This window comes from Antedon bifida, chromosome 8 (assembly GCF_963402885.1).
Source record: "Antedon bifida chromosome 8, ecAntBifi1.1, whole genome shotgun sequence".
NCBI classification, from domain to species: Eukaryota; Metazoa; Echinodermata; class Crinoidea; order Comatulida; family Antedonidae; genus Antedon; species Antedon bifida.
The window spans coordinates 5,817,205-5,835,838 of NC_136233.1; the positions used below are offsets into that span (position 1 = coordinate 5,817,205).

Genomic DNA, 18,634 nt, shown 5'->3' on the forward strand with positions numbered 1-18,634 from the left:
AGGCCTAGCTTAGGCCTGTTGTACAGGAAGAGCCTATACACTAGTAAAATCAATTTAAAGGATTTAGGTCTATTTCCCCTTCATAAAGTACTTCTAATGTGTGGTACTACTCACGAGCGCCGATAAGGTTAGTTAACAAATTTGAAGTCGAAATACAAGCAAGGTGCGAAACGGAACTAGGCTTAGCCTAGCTAGTAGGCCTAGTAGGCCATGGCAAAGAATATTATATCACAAGAATGAGTATTCCGCGATTTTTGCATGAGAAATTTGTAACAGAGAGCTCCAGTGAGTGATGCCCTCATAAGGGCGGATGTATACATACTCCTAAATAAGACTTGATTTAATAGATATTATACATGTCACATTAAATAGAATTATGATAATAGTTTTTGCAATTGTAAACTATTTTATAATACATATTTATTAACAAACTAGTGTACATTCACTTTTACAGACAATTATTTACTAACATGCTAAGTTAGTTCACAAAAAAGGCCTAACACAGCAACACCAAAAATCAACAAATCGTTACTCAGCACGGCCTATTCTTTACCATTTCCGCGTACTAATCTACGCCCGGTAAATTAAGTATTGTTTTTATGATATAAATTAGTATAAAATACATGTTATTAATAGGATAAAATGTTAAATTTCATTAACATTTATTTGTTTTACCAGAAACAATTTAAATATAGGAATATTATTAAACTATCCTTTGTGAAAACGCGTAAATACCAACACGCCCGGTCACGCTATCGTAGCGCCCGGTTGAAGAAGCGAACTGTTTATTCGGCAGTTTTTACTAAATAAATTGCATGAAACGAACAATTAAATATTCAAGCAGCATTTAACATGATGTTGGCATGTAGTTGATAACATTTTTTATCATGAAAATACTACCGGTGGTCCAGCCTTTGATTAGTGAAACCGTCACAAAAAATTGTATACATCCCAGATACATCCTTACTTATGGCGGCGCCCTACCACATGGACAATATTACTGTTACAGGGAAAATCGCGGATTACTCATTCTTGTGATATATATTCTTTGGCCATGGCTAGTAGCCTAGGCGGTAGCGGGACCATTCGACTTAAATTTATCAGCTTTGATATGCATTTTATAATAAGCATAAAATAAGCTTTTTTTTTTTTCAAAAATGATCATTTTTTAGTCACGCGAACAATGTAAAAAAGTTACGCCCTCTGTTGGCCGCTTGGCGAATGCACGAAATAAAAAAAATTTCGGAGTAATAAATTGAATATAAAACTAGAATTAATTCGTCACTATGATGAATTATACTTATTGATTTAAATAAAGATTTAAATGATTTTTATATATAGATTGATTTTTTGCAGAATCTTTAATTATTTATACTATATGATAGGATCTTGCTAACACAAATACAATAGCCGGTACCACAATCCCATCAAAGATCCCTCTGCGTATAATGTCATAAACCACATTTGTTACATAATAATAAAGACATAAGTTACTTTTTATCTAGATTTCATTATAAATCATGTGTATAATTTATACACTAAGAAATAAAATTGAAAAAACAATGCAGATAATAAAAAAAGTCTTATTTCGTTTCCCAAAGTGAGGCTCGATCTCGGTACCTTGAATGCTATAGACACGAGCACAGACCACCGAGCCATACGCAACTTACTAAAAGTTGTAGAAATATTCCTCCGTGTATTTACTATACAGTAACCACTTTGGTGCAGATAGATTATTACATACTGCAATGAATTATAATTTTTTACTATGATGACATCTTTAAAAATTAAAAAAAATGATGCGCTGTCAAACTATATACTTTTAACTTTAAATTATGAACATTTGAAGGAAGAAAATTTTAACATTAAAATGTTAAGTTTGTTATTTTGGCCTAAAAAATGTCATAATTTGTTTGATTGTCGAAATTAATTTTTAAAAATTGAATATGCAATTAATGATGACTTAATCAACTTTTGTTCTCTTAATTTCATAATAAATCATACATATGATACATACACTTCAAAAAAATGAAATGAAAAATAGGTGTTCCCGAGCATTCTGATGATCTATATTAATTTTAAAATTTAGCATATTTTCACCATTTTGTTAGCCTGTCACTTTTGACATGTTCGTATAACGCAATTTCGAATTGAAAAGTGAATAAAATATGATAGAAATGTTGTAAAACAGAAATCGGGCAAAAAGAGTGCATATTAACGCACTCTATTATATATATTATATCAACATTGTCAATATCAATAAAATATGGATTGTTAAACACCTAAAAAACACTTAAAAACTTATAAAATACCAAAAAACATGAATATGAATTTGGTCTAAAGTGGGTGGAAACGTCCAGGCCAAATCGTCTCGGGGCCGAATCATCCCGTCCCTACTAAAGTTTACAGGTCAATCCGTACCCATGCCAACTCGTACCCATCAACTCTTACCGCAATTTTGGCTTACTCGTACCCAAAATGTTGGCTCACACTCGTACCCATCATTTAAACCCAGTTTTATTACATTTTTAGATACCAATCATAATGATCGATACTATATAATGGCAAAAACTACTGACCTAAAAAGTATAATATATGTACAGAATCGTAAGAAAAAAGCACAACTTCAAACTGTATTTGGGTATACTAGCCAAGTTAATAATTGAGGGCGCTGTTTTACATGGAAGATGTCAGTGGCTGCTTAGTCCTGTGTGATGAAGACTTAAATTATTATAAGTAGGCCCATGCCTTGATTTCTGCATTCTATTTTGTTATGAATAAGTTATTAATCTATTATTAAAATTGAATTGCCTTAAACAAACGTGTATATGGTCATTTCACTTGAAAAACGATCATACGTCATTGTTGCCTTGTCTATTTGACAAATAGGCCTAAATGCGTGTTTTTTAAAAATTTTGTATTTATAAAAGGGAAATCCCCGATCAGCAAAAACACATAGCTGTTATAGAGGAAACATCTGCCAAAATGTTTTTAGCCTAAACAAACTGTGTATCATCATTTTAATAAAAAAATTTATGCAAAACGATCATACGTCATTACTGCGTTGTCTATTTGACACCCTATATATAAATTTGTGTTTTTTTATAAAAGGGAAATCCCGGTCAGCAACAACACGTAGCTGTTATAGTGGAAAAATCTGCCAAAAATAATTAATTGCCTTAAACAAACGTGTATATGATCATTTCACTGAATTACTTAATAAAAAAATATATGGAAAACGATAATGCATCATTACTGTGTATTCTATTTGACACCCTATAAATGCATGTTTTTTTTTTATAAAAGGGGAATCCCAAGTGTAGCACAGTAGCACACACTTAGCACGAAATCTACACGTAATTCAACCCCATAGCCCTCCTGCAGGATTTTTTCTTAAAACAGGGAGTTCTCTTAATTCAAACAATCTTATATACCAATAAAATATATATAACGTTTTTATTGAATCTAAATAAAAATAATATTTACTTGATTGAATATATGTAATCAGGGAAGATAATTAGGTGATAAGGATAAAAATAGATATGTATAAAAATGATACGTTGCTGGTACTTTACCTGAGCTTAATTGAATTGTATACTATACTAACAGTAAAATGAATTTTTCTTAATTAAATGTTCTCTTACACGTACGTAAATAAAAGACACAAACATATGTTCTCTATAAAAATATATTACATTTAAATGTTTTAACAAATAAATATGCCTAATTAAACGATGGTTACAATCAATGGTCATTTTTATTGGCATACATTTCTCCGAGACTTGTAAAATAAAAAAACAACAATTTAAATTAAAAAAATATTCACACGGCAAAAGCATACCTCTAGTTTTGCGCCATCAAATCCGTAAGTAAGTAAGCCAATGGGTACGAGTAAGCCAACAAATGGTACGAGTTTGGTTTGGGTACGGGTTAGCCAAAGTGGGTACGAGTTGACCAATTATTTTGGTACAAGTTAGCCAAGTTGGGTACGAGTTGGCATGGGTACGGGTTGACCAGCACCCCCTACTAAAGTAGGTAGGCTAGGCCTATCTGAAAGCTAGTAAGTGGTGATGCTGCAGCGCCTGTGTGTAGGAGGCGACAGTGTTGAGACAATGTCAGTTCAGTGAGTGATCCACATTTTTCGGCATTTTTCACATTTAATATTAAACAACTTTATTAATTATTGTTTCTTTGCAGAATTGAATTGGTGAAGTACTGTACTCTACTAAAAGAAGAACATACAGTGTGGAACATTGTATGCATCTAATAAAAAAACACACAAACATATAACCCCAAACATTAGTTCTATGTAGCGAGTAGTATCCATTTGAATTGATAGAAATGCTATTTCAGATTGTACAGTTAATATAACATATTGATTTTGAAATCAGTTCCTTTTATGAATATTTAAAAATGTCTACCACACTCACGTACATTTTTGTTGGTGCATTTATCATTTTTATGGCACACTCAATGCACACAATGTATAATATGTTTTCTGTTAAGCCATGTGCTGCCAAGGATCAGTCAAAATGTATACACCCTCAGTTTGCATCAAGCGACCGTTTACAGGTTTGTAACATTAATTGCAAATTAATTTATATTCATTTTACTTTTAGTGTTATATTTTATTAGTCACTCAAATTTGTAAGACTATTGATACTAACAATTGAAATTGATCATGTTTATTAACTTCTCAACTTCTGTGTATTAACTAAATATCTGTAAATGTAATGTAATTGTTCCAACCAAAAACTAATTGGATCCTTTCCTGTTAAATAAATTCTTCTTTTAATTGTTTCTTACTTACAGCTGTCAGTGTACACGTCGATGAAAAGTAGAATATCAAAAAACAATCTGGAGCTCATACTAAAAGTATCCAATTTCAATGCTTCACTGTCAACTTCTTTGTAAGTTCAATCAATCTGCTTGATGAGATGAGATCTGATATTGTCAACATGTTATAATAATTAGTTTATTAATTTTTAAGTAATGTAATATTTATTGGTCCATCAGTAGTAAAAATTGTTACTATGATTACCTGTTGTTACCTATTAATATAGGCATAGCTGGTACAATTTAATACAATCCTTTAAACATTACAATATAAACTACCTTAAAACAATTATACCATCGATGGTCTGATGTCACTAATAATAACAGGCTCACAGGCTAAATCAATTTCGGAATAAGATGGATAATTTTATCTTTTCTGAAGAATGACTTTTTAAAAATATCTGATCTTAGAATTTTACATACTTTTTATAGACTTATTACAAACAAGAGCAGAAAGAGATTACATACCTCTGCCAAGGGTTTCCAAGATTAAAAATGATTAAGCCCTGTTTTTAAATTTACATTGTTTAAAATACCAAACTAAAGTGTAGGCCAAACATGTAATATATTATGTTTATATATGTATACAAATTATACAGTTTTCGGTTGGTGACCACAAACATTCGCAATTTGGCTATCATATCATCCTACAGCTTAAAAGTCATCCAGAATTGGAATCCTGGTCCGGGTAACCTTCAAAATGTAATAGAGTCATTTGTAGCTACTGATACTGATATTATTTTATTGTCCATAGTAATATAAATGGAAATACATTTGAAACTGGCATGAAATATAAAAAAAAGATATACTATACAAATTCAGAAGATTACAAAATACACAAATATACCTTTCAGCGGTTTTAATTTAAATAAAGTGAATCAATCAAATATGCCTTTTATAACAAATGCTTTAGAAATTAAAAAAAAAATTGAAATCAAATGAAATTTTAAGTTTTTTATAATAGAATTGTGTTTGAACATACATAAGCTAGGAAGACAATATGGACGGAAATACAATGTGACAAAAATCAATGTATTTCTCTTAAAACCATTTTATATTTGCAGATCAGTTAATATATCTCTACCACAAAAGGCATGTAAACAGGAGGGATTGAAGGCGTATGTGTTTGTACATAAAGTAGGGACATCTCCATTTAGTAACCAAGAAGCAAGCAAAGGTCAATTAAGCTTAACCCAACTCAGGCTTCCAAAAGAGGATGTATACAATCTCTTATCAAACATATCTGACCAGGTAATTTGTCTGTTTATGTTGAGAATCAATTTGTCTTGTTTAATTTTCAATATGCTGTCTGCTTTTCTTTAAAATATTCTTTTGGGCAAATGCTATTAAATTGAGAATCACAAAAGCAAACAACAATCAGACTTCATCATTTTCAACATTAAACTCAATTTAAGTGAATTCATCAGATTTAGATTTATTAGTACAGTATTTTTCTTTTTTTTTGTAGATGAGCATGGACAGCACTCGTCCAGTCCTTCACTATAAACCAACGCTCTATGTTAGTATTGTACCAGATTATATCATTTTTGATAAAGAAAACTTTCCTTATGAGATTTACAAATATTTTGAGTAAGTTTCTCATAGTTTATGAATATTTAAAAATGTCTACCACACACATGTTGGTGCATTTATCATTTTTATGGCACACTCAATGCACACAATGTATAATTTGTAACTCTATGAATGATAATAATGATATTAACACTTTGACTGCCAGAGGTTTTTCCAGTTAGAAACTGCCACCGCCAGCGTTTTTAGCCCAATTCGATGTTTTTATTAAAGCTGATTGAAACCATGTATGTGATCTGATTTATATGTAATTTAGACTAAAATAATCATACAGATTTTAGCTTTACAATAGTACCAAGAACGATTTTTAAATCGCAATATGTAAATCGTAATAGTAAAATGAAAGTAACCCACTTTTTGAGTTTTTCGTAGTTTCGCGCAAGAAAGTCGAGATATTCGCGATTTTGTGCAAGACATCACAATATGAAAATATCGCCCGGTGAGATCAACAAACAACAAAAAAGTTACTTACACGGCACCGATAGGCCTATAAAAATAAGTTATCACTATCGAAAAATGTATTACATTTTATAAATCATAAATCTTACATCAATGTTTCACCAAAATCCACATAGTAAAGACACCAGGCCTAGTCAACCAGGCCTAAAGTTGGTCCGGAACCGTTTTACGACTAGGCCTAGGCTAGCCTAGTACTACTAGCCTAGATAGTAAACTGATGATAATATCCATACCATTTCAAAACAAGTTTGTTGCGTGAAACTCGGTCACTTTCAGTAAAACACCAAAACAATTAGGGTATACATACAATAATAAAATTAAAGACTTCATATTGAAAATGACTCCATTATTTTTTATTCAGATAACAAACAAACATGTCAATCCACAAAAACCTTTGTAATGCTTCGGCGGCATAGCTAGCGCGCGACCGATACACAATGCGCCAAGCCATCGCTCTACGCGCTACTGTGATGCGCGGTGTTTGTTATTTCGACAGGTACCATTTTGACAGTCGTTCGTAACCAGATTAGTTACTTTCAAATTGTAAAATATTGACGGTCCAGACCGAATATAGTGTTCATATTTATAGTATATACCAATAATTAACCTATCTACCGGATTTCGTAAAAAAAACGCAAAAACAAAGATCTTCGTGTTTGGCAGTCAAGCGTTGTGTTTCCAAAAACGAAGATCTTCGTGTTTGGCAGTCAAAGTGTTAAAGAAAAAGAACACACTGGGCTAAATGTGCCACTGTGCTTATAGGTAAATGTAATAAAAACATGATTACAATGGTTCAAGGTACAATAGTAAGCAATTTAGTTTAAAAATAGACTTTTAAACTACAACATATCGGAAATTGAACAGCGCCATTTTGACAGGTTAAGAGCAATTATGTGACGTCAGATTAGACGCATTCAAGCAAATCCAAGCGTCCATCATCTTTAGTACAGTATTTCATGTCGCTGCGGTACTGCTGCTACTACTACTACTACAAGAATTACTAGGCCTAGAACTCGTGTTGAACGAAAATAAAGTAGGCACTGCATCGTCAACCAACAGCCTCCGTTTGGAAGGTTTGCCAGTTTATTCCCCTACCAAATCCCGTTTGAAACAGCTAGGCTCAAAATGGTCCGAACATACCGCGCAACATGCTTCGTTACAACCGGATTGTCTCGCTTAATGTTCACTAGCCATTTCTTCAACAGGACAGGTCGGTTCAAAGGTAGCCTATGAAAGCTGACATTCTTTGTAGAATCCATCTTATTTGTGCAGCCAAACGCTGTACAAAAGACCATTTATTTAAAATCCTGTTTACTAGAAAACTACAAATCCGATTTAAACATAAATTGTTCTGAATATTTAAATTGGTAGGGTTACTTTTATAATAGTTAAGTAAAATATTAGGGTGTCCCTTTCCTTTAAGAAACAATATAGAGCTCTGTGTATCTGAGCTAATACATAATATGCAGGACATTTTCCAAATGTTCTGTTGAAGTGAAATGTCAAATTGAAAACATATTACAAAAAATGAATGTATACTGTATTCAGTGAAGCTACTGTGAACTCATTTAGAGTTTGCTTTAATACCGGGTTAAGCTACTGAAGTTACCTACTGTAAGTAGTGCAAGCATGATGTTTGGTACGAATAACATTCCCTTATTTTATGAACAGAATTTATGACAGTTGTTATAGTCTAATCATAGTTAACATACAGTGTTGGTGCAAATTGATATTTTATCATATTTTAGGTTGTTTTTGCTAGTGTTAATTTTTCTTTTGTATGTTTTGTATGGATGTACTATTCCAAATTTCGGAAGGAAATGAGTGAATGAATACTTTAGTAAGAAAATGCAATATAATAAAAAATAATATGTATTTACAAAGCTTCTGTTTAATGTTCCAATTTACTTTATAAATATATATATTATTTGAAGGTCTGCATGGAGAAATCAAAATAATAGCGAAATGTCAAATTTGATATATAAACTATGAGTAAAAACTTTAAATATTATATTTTAAAACAATTGTATTCTTTCAGATTTACAAGAAGTGGAAAGTATTTACCAATCCTCTTTATAAATGAACTTGGAATTAAATATTCAGATTTAGTGGTAGGTGGTAATATTCAAAACATTTTCCCATTGTTATTTAGGGCCAGTTTCTGCTGAACATGGATTTAAAATACTGTATTTTGAATGAACTGTGTTTTCTTGCCAGCAGAAACGTGTATACATAAAAAGAACCAATTTTTAATTATACGGTTTATTTATTTTTATTCTATTCAATCGAAACCAACAGCAAAATAACCATCCAGTTTAATAACCAAATAAATCCTTTTTTAAATGTGTTCCCCATGTTGGATTCGATCCTGGTACTGTTAAACTTCAAGCCACATGAGCACTTGAAAAAAAACCCAAAGAAAGATTCCCTCCTGCATTTGGTATGTTGTGAATCCCTTGATATAGATTATTACTTACTGAATCAAATCATAATTTTTACTATTATAACATCTTCAAAAATTAAAAAAAGTGACTTGCAGTATTGTGAAAGTTCAACTTTCAAGTTCCTTATATTAACATATGAAGAAAAAAAGTAAATTTCACCCTTTAATAGGCTAGTACCTCAGTTTTCATATTTAAAATGTCAATTTTTAGAGTGCCATTTCCGACCATCTAGAGGTGTTATATTTTCAAAATCTTTCCTGGACTTTCTGCATTCTCACTCCTGAGGACGATCAAAGCATATTGATCGAAACGTCGAGAAACTCAACAGTTGTTTTCAGAACTAATATATGTGGTGTACCGCAAAATTTATATCAACATTTGATTTCGCTATGCAAACCTTTAAGCCTTTATTCACACTGTGTTTACATTGTTTAGTTGATGAATTCTACTACATGTGAGATGCCTTTATTGATAGAGTATACACCTATATCAGTTGGAAAGTTAAGACTATTCACAAACCTTCAGCAATCTATGGTAATGATGCAGGAATTGGGTAAGTTGAATTTTCTTTACATATTAATAAAATGGAACTGCAGGAATATGTTTTTTAGGGTCTGTTTCTGCTGCATAACGCAATTTAACCGGTTATTTTAAAATAGATTAAAAATAGATAACAATAACAAGACCGCGTTTCTGCTCAATTTGTGCTCCGAAATAACCGGTTAAATCTATGGGTGGTCGTCGAGCAAAACGTCATCATTACCCAAAATGCAATACACTCAGACGGAAGTAGTAAGTTGGCTGTTTGTTTACATCGACGTCAGTACACACGTGTGTGATATCATGTTGTCTCCGACCAGGTCTACACGTTTTGTTTTTTGTAAAGCCTACTTAATATCGCTAATAAAATTAATTCTCATGGAACCTTCAATAACATGGGGAGGGTTGTGCAGCGCCCGATCGCCTAGGATAATTATTATCTAGCCTAATTCCTCAAAAAGGCGATGTCACACGGCCCTTCCCACGTGAACGACTGTTGTCTTTCGCGAGCGCGGTCCTACTAAACACCAAACGGAAACAAAAACGAGACTCAGAATGTTGCAATACCTACCAAACGAAAGTAGATAATTCTTAATTAATTATGAAAACCCAACTTATATAGCAAAAATCGTCCGAATTTATGTTAAAAACGATGAGTTTAGCCACAAAAACTTAAATCAAACGAGAGTATCCAAGTCATAGAATATCGCACGCACATAGTGCCTTAATAGAATAATGAGTATTGAACATTAGTTCGTATATTTATGTACTAGCATAAATAATAACACATTTCTATGCTTAATAAAATCATATTTAATATATTATCAAAGGCTCTGATAACCTTTGTTTTCGGTCGATGTGATGTTTTTCTAAAAAATTATATTATGTAAAACGATCAAAGTAAGATTGTTCATTGTTCTCCTATTAAAGGCACTAAGGGCGTGCCATAAATACGCTCGTTTGGTATCAGTTTTTGTTGCTAAATTCATCGTTTTTAACATAAATTCGGACGATTTTTGCTATAAAATTTGGGTTTTCATAATTAATTAACCATTATCTATTCTCGCTTGGTAGGTATTTGCAACATTCTGAGTCCCTTTTGTTTATAGGACCATACCCTTCGCGAGCGTGTAGGCCTATTATTAACGCCTCAAATTGTTTAGCTTGGGTAGTTTGGAACTCCACTCCGAATTCCTCTTTTACTTTCGCAAAAATGCTCTTATATATCTGTGAATCTTTTCTATTGCCTGCCATCCTTCCCCGTACTTTCTCTTCCCCCCACAACTGAATAACATATCTTGTGATTTCATTCATCCACATGCATGTTCACTTCTTCGTTCGACTGTCAAAACCACGAGGAAAATAATTGCTCAGCGTTAACCGGTTAAACGGCGTTCTAACACCGATTTAAATTGGTGTTTTTAACCGGTTATTTTGCGCTGCCTTTTAACCGGTTACCACAAATTTGTCCTGTTTCTGCTGCCAAGAAAATGGAGTTAATTTATTCACACCAATTTTAATTTATTCACACCGATTTTAACCGGTTATTTTGTATGCAGCAGAAACAGGCCCTTAATAATGATCCAAAACTTGATTGCTAGACCAAAACATAATTCCTAGAAAAGAAATCAAAATACAAATCAAATTTGCACCTGTGGTCATATTCATCATTCAGAATTAGGATAAGGAAAACGCTTATTCTTAAAATCATAAAATTCTCCTATCTGTGCTAGATGTGTAAATTAAGATTTTCAGTTTTTGGTTAAATCCTTATTAATAATTTAATTAATATCTTTAGTATTAAGTGTCATTGTCATTGTCAAGTTAAACTCTTGTTGTTAATTGTTTAATTGCTAAATAGTGTATAATGTCTTACGGCCTTGTCGAAAAACACCATTGAGGTGAACAAGTGTTACCGTGATTAAATAAAGTTTTTATTTTTATTATTATTATAATACCACTAAAGTGAAATTTTTACAGGTTTAAGTAAAATACTTAATATTTAAGGGAAATATCTCACTTGTAAAGTGTGAATGAGAAGATCAGGAAAATTGCTTTCATTATAGGCATTGGATATATGGAATATACTCCATAGTTTCAATTAAATATGTTAGCAAAATGGACTTTTTATTAACAGGATTTGGGCAGAAGGATTTAGATGAAATGAGAGGGTTACTGACTGGAAACAATCTCTTCATTTTAAGTATAACTGCTATCATTGCTATGTTGCATGTAAGTTGACTTGCTCACCATTGTTGGAATTGACTTGTTGGTTATCCGCACTTGCCGGATAACCCCTTGTTATTGTCAGGATCTTCTTATTTTTTTTCTATCTTATTAGTTATCCGCACGCGGCGGAACTCCTTGTAATCGTCCTGTTTCTTTTTTTTTTTTTTTCTTTCTCCTCCAATTTTGTGCATCGCGCTTCTCAAAAACATGTAAACATAATATTTCATAACTTTGTTAACATATGGACATTTATATGAAGTTGTGAATTTCAATGATTGATCATAACAAAAACTAAAAGTGATTTTTTATTGAAACTTGGTGAAAGGTTAATTCTTATCGAGGATCAACTTTTTGTGCACTAAAAATGCCATGTTTTACAAGAAGTTATGCGCATGCGCATTTAAAATTTCAAAATTAAAATCTAATCAACTTTCTACGCGATTCATGACATTTTGCGCATTTCACAAATTCCCGCACTCGCGAACAATTTTTATGGTGCATGTTGCGTTTGTGCAGATAACCCTAACTCAAGTTCAAATCTAGTTTTCTTTCTTTTTATGTTTTTGATATTTAGAATTATATTATATCTATGGTATTTAATTCAATTATTTTTTTGTCTAGGCCCTATTCGACATTCTAGCATTTAAAAATGATATAAGTTATTGGAGAAATCAAGATCGTATGACTGGAATGTCAACAAGCACAGGTAATATTATACAGATATTACCTGAGGGAATGATATTTTGCTCGAGGGAATATATTTCCCGAAGCACGTAGCGCTGAGGGAAATATATTCCTGAGAGCAAAATATCTTTCCCCAAGGGGATATCAAATCTTATATTTTACCGATATAAAAGCCGATATCTGTTATATTATATAGCCAACAACAAGTAGAATATCTACTGGGTCGGGTAGAGGCCTCCTTTATGTAATAAGCCTGCCTAGTTAGGCGTTGCATTCACCTTACCTTGCGAAGAATAATATACTGGGGCCGGATTTATCAAACTTGCTTAGCAAAAAAATCGTCTTAACTTTGCCTTAAATCCTTGATTTTGCCTAAGTCAGATTTATCAATATATCTAAGCAAAAGAAATTGCTTAATTTTGTCTTAAATCTAAGACGAACAACACCCTGCCTTAAGATTAATTTTGCGCATGTGCAAAGTAAAATTTACCTAAGACAATTTTTCTGCTAAGACGGTTTGATAAATAAGCTTAAGTTATTTGCTTAAGCACTTCTGAAATATTTCAGCTTAAGCAAAAATGTAAGCAAATATTGATAAATGCCAACCCAGATAATTACTAATTAATGATTCCTTGGCAATAAAATATTCACCTAGGTCGTTTAAATTAACAGAATGAAAGAATTTCCATCAATAAGCCTACATTAATAATAATAATATCAGCTGAATAAGTAATAATTCTTCGAGCCGAATCACTGGATGTTCATCGCGCCGCGCGTACCAGGTTACCACCGTGAGTATTGCCCAATCACAAACAGTCTTTCGTCGCGTCTATAGAAGGTGAATAACAAATGAGGGCGCTATGTATGCATAGTTTAAATAGTTTAGTTGATTGATTTCTTCAAGCAAGTTACGTGGCACGGCGTGTAAAATGTCTCGTGATGATGTAGAATAATCTTCGCGAGTTCAAGTCCCAGTAGATGACTTTTGTTTATTTTATCGACAAACGCGAGTGTTGCCACACGCAAATTACACAGTCAATATCAAACTCCTCGAGAATTTACTGGATTTTATATGTTATAATGATAGGGACACGATAATCCTGCAAAAATTACTCAATATCATTGTACTCGAGGAAATATACGATTTACGATCCTCGCAGCAGTAGTCATGTGATGCAGTTTCAACCAATCATGTTCATGTGTTTACATTACATTATTTATTATTCCATTTGTATATTTGGTCCAAAAAATATGAGGTATGGCATCACGAAATCGGCGCAGTGTCGGAAATAATGATTTTTTAGATTTTTATATATTCATAATCTATATTAATAAGCTTTAAAATGAGAGGTAAAATTGGTTTATTATATGAAGAGTTATTAATGAAAACATACGAGTCACTTTCTAGCTCAGTAAACCTTAATTTTGAGAAAATCAGCAATGAAGTAGCGACGCCGATTAGCTGGGCCTAGCCCGTCGATCAACGCGACAACTTGCTATTATCTCCTCAATAATGGCTAACTAGTCCAAAATATATCACTGTGTGGTACATAATATTATATTTTTGTTGTTTAAAAAAAATATATGGATAAAAATAACAATTAAATTCCTAAATATTCACAAAATGTTGAAACGTTAATTCGAAAAACTACGGTGGAAGCCATGCTGTTTCATCGTAAACAAAAGCGTCAGCCAATCAGAGAGCCTAATTTATCTCTATAGCCAATCACAGTCACAAGTTCTTTTTAGTAATTTTAGCAACCTAACACCTTAATAAAACCAATTTCCATTGGCTTGATTAAAACAAATCCCTTAGCTTGTGATATTTTTTCATGAACAAGAGTTTGATATGTTAAAGATAAGTGTTTGTAATATCGTTTTTTATTGAAATTTTAAAATGGGTAGGCTAGGCTGTTTTCACATTCTGAACTTCAAGGCTAAATATCTCTATGGGTTGCAACTCTGCGCCGCTTTTGTGATGCCAGGCCTCATATTATAAAAATAATTTTAAAATCAAATCTTTATTTGTTCCATATAAAAGGAGAACATGTCAAAATTGTTTTCCTCGACAGAAATATAGTATAAAAAAACAAAACAATGATAATTTCATCATACATTTGATAAAATGACAATTTACAAAAATAAGATTATTCTAAAATTTAATTTCTCTCTTTGACGAATTGTAAGTGATTATTGTGATAGATAGATTTTTACTGACATTTAATTTTAAGAAAGATAATTAGTTGACCAAGCACAATTTGAAAAAAATCTGGCACATATAAGCGAGATGCACTCTGTTGAATGTGATTATTTTTGACAAATGAGAAAAAAATTGTAATTTTTAAATTCAGGTGGCCATATGATGTCATAACATTTTGTACGTCAAATGTGTACATGAGTTCATATCTAGAACTCATTGGCTTCCATAAAAATTGGATGTCACCATGCATTCCGAGGAGCTATAAGAGATTCACAATAGGTATCTTTTTACACAAATTTGCATTTAATTTTCCATTGGAGAGCGCACGATTATTTAACTTTCATGTGCACATGTGTTGTTATTTTGACATTTAGAGTTCATGGAAGAACAAATATCGACTTTAAAAATTAACTTTTTGCGTTGCTTATGTGCTATGTGGACAAAACTGTGTGTGTGACGTGAACAAATACATGTTCAACACAGCCGGAGGTCTGAGATTTTTTATGGTATTAGACAATATTTTTTTCTGTGCCTTAGAACCATTAGATATCACTTTGCCATTAGGGAGAACGGCATGTGATGCGTAATCAACCAATGAAATTGCAAGGACACACTCATGTGTGTTACAATAAGCACTCATGTAAGCTATCATATGGTTTTAAAGCTTAACATCTTGTTGATAAGCATATGTTAATTTATTAGCATACCTGTGCACAAAAATAAATAACCATATTTAATTACCTTTATAAATTTTCTATGATTTATTTTGTGTTTGACAGTGCTTTGGTGCGGATTTAGTCAAATTGTTATATTTTTCTATCTAATGGATGAGGACACTAGTTTACTTGTTGTTGTACCAGCAGGCATTGGTGCAATTATTGAGGTATAGTATATATTTTTCATTTTCTGGTAAATTTTGCACAAATCTTGTGGGCTTTCAGTTTAACTGATCAATAATCAAAGTGCAGTGATGTCGTCACGACCAGTCCACTGTCATCATATGCCACCATCCTTGAAAACAAGCCACAAGCTACTTGTGCAATCATGATAGCATTAAAGCCACACATCCTGCTCTTAAGTCATATTCAAAGCAGCATCCTCTTAAATCAAAGGCCTCTTAACTAATGTACATATAAACTGACTGACCACCTTCATAAGCCCTGGCCTCATAAGTGGACCACTATCATGCAGTAAGTCACCATCGATTTTACCCTCCTGAGGAACTACCTGTATGTCTTCAAAATGGTTTTTAAATTACTTTTCACATAAATTTGATTTGTATCTTACCAGGTTTGGAAGATAAAGAAAGCTTTTAAAATAAGTTTCTCACTTTCGGGCTACAGACCAATCATCAATAAAGGGGAATGTACTAAGGAAGAGAAGGCCACAAATGAAATCAATAACCAAGCTATGATCTATCTATCTTACCTTCTTGCTCCTATATGTATAGGACTTGCTGTTTATTCACTACTATATGTATCGTATAAAAGGTACAAATATTTGTTATGCTCCTTGCGGTTGAAAACATCAAACAGGAAATGATAGAAATATTAAAGCAATTTAGGCATGTAAAGATGTCAATAATAGTTTTATTAACACAATAAACAATATCAACAGTATACAACTATTTGACATTTTAGTATACAGTAAAGGCCACTAAATTTTATTATATGGCTGTTGAATCTTGCTTGTTACACAATGAGCAACTGCTTGCAAAACTTAACTGAGCATGTTAAAAAATCAACAATTGTTCTACTCTGCATCCAAAATCGGAGCGCTGCCTTCTTGATTCGTTAAAAATATGTGTGTTGTAAAACAAATACATGTTTTCTATTAGTGCAATGGTGAAAATAATTTAATTCAGTGAGAAGATAAAATATTATATTTTCATTAAATTATTTGTACCATTACACCGTTATATAAACATTCATTTTTTGTATAATGTTGTATGCCTAGTAGTATGTATCCACGAATTTGTTATGCAATTTGAGATGAAAATTGGAAAAGTACATAATGATGTTATGTCTTTTGAATTTACAGTTGGTATTCATGGCTTATTCACAGTCTAGCTAATGGTGTCTATGCATTTGGATTTCTCTTTATGTTACCTCAACTTTTTGTAAACCACAAGGTATGTGATGATATTATGGTACAGGTAAACATTATGTTGTATTCTCAGCACAGTTGTGGTATTAAAACTGTATTCACGCTAAACATTAAGTTTCTATTTTATTATCCTTTTCCTTTTTAAAATGTTATTTTGACAGCTCAAATCTGTTTCACATTTACCATGGAGAGTGTTTATGTATAAGGTAAATTGTACATAGATTAAATTAATCAACTTAAAAAGATGGGTATTTTGATGTAAAATGTGTGCATGCCCAAGGCCTTTAATTACATGAAAAATGAGTACTGCCCTACCTATTATAAATTGTAATTATACCATACAAGCCTAGGAGCATGCCATCTTGAAAAGTACATGCCATGAAATAATATGTGTACCTAAGACAAACAACTTTATTCTCTAGGCTTTGAATACTTTTATTGATGATTTGTGTGCATTTGTTATCACCATGCCTACAACTCATAGAGTGGCCTGTTTTAGAGATGATGTGGTATTTGTAATTTATCTGTACCAACGATGGTAAGTATAAATAGTCCAAGTAGATGAAATAGACATTGTGTTTCAAACTCGATGTTTGAACACAGTTTTCCATTATTAATTTTGTATTCATTTCTTAAGTCTGAACTTTAAACCATCTCCATAACTATACATAATATAATTTTCACATCTTACATTAGTACAGTATTTTAAGATAAAAAACAAGTTTATAAAAGTTCCAAAGTAACTTCATTTTCACCTCTGTCAAGCAATTTGTTGACACATTTTTGTAAACAATATGGGGTTACCATTGTGTACTAGTTTGAATAATACCCTTTTCACATCTGCAAAATGTAACAAGTTGTAAGAAGGTTTGCATAGTGTGAATACAATTTTGTGAAAAATCTCCCGAGATTTCACAGAGGTCCCTGGTGAAATCTTGGAAGAAAAACACACCAACAAGAGACCTGTGTTTTTTGTTCCAAGTTCTTACTGATTAGGCTACAAAAGACAACATATTACTGTATTTTAATGTGTTAAGACCAATGTTCTAACTTGAGCATGTTTAGTAGATATGTGTGCATGCTAATGATGCTAAATAATACACATTATTGTTATCATTATTATTGTATTTATATTTGTTCAGGTTGTATCCAGTGGACAAAAGTAGGAAGAATGAATATGGCATTTCATATGAGAATGAGGACACAATGAAACACAAGAATAAGAAAACCAAGAAAGAATAGCACTGTTTTAATAATGCATTATTTATACTTACCATGTTTAACTGGATAAATTGTTGATATTTTATTTTTTAAAACAATTTTTGAATAGATTAATAGGTTAGTTAGTAAATGAGTTAAAATGAGTTATTATTTCAACTACATTATTGACAGAGAGCCCTCATTTCAAAATAAAAAGTGAATATTGCGATTTAAAAAAATTAGTTTAAAAAATGTGTTTATATATGCTTCAAAAGAAATACCTTTGCAAACTAACTACTTATTCGTACAGCCCATTTCCAGAAAAAAAATTGTTTACATTTGTCTA

The 18,634-nt window shown here is 32.0% G+C and overlaps 1 protein-coding gene across 1 annotated transcript; it reads left to right on the plus strand.

The window, feature by feature from the left end:
• On the plus strand, nucleotides 1–18,615 carry LOC144850829 (lipid scramblase CLPTM1L-like). Its single transcript, XM_078708301.1, has 15 exons — nucleotides 1–127; nucleotides 4,198–4,572; nucleotides 4,813–4,910; nucleotides 5,901–6,087; nucleotides 6,305–6,426; nucleotides 8,924–8,996; nucleotides 9,765–9,882; nucleotides 12,007–12,101; nucleotides 12,720–12,804; nucleotides 15,762–15,865; nucleotides 16,273–16,472; nucleotides 17,023–17,113; nucleotides 17,250–17,294; nucleotides 17,511–17,626; nucleotides 18,231–18,615. The coding sequence occupies exons 2-15, from the start codon at nucleotides 4,414–4,416 to the stop codon at nucleotides 18,328–18,330; spliced, it is 1,593 nt and encodes a 530-aa protein (XP_078564427.1). The 5' UTR covers nucleotides 1–127; nucleotides 4,198–4,413; the 3' UTR covers nucleotides 18,331–18,615.
• Nucleotides 18,616–18,634: the final 19 nt, after the last annotated feature.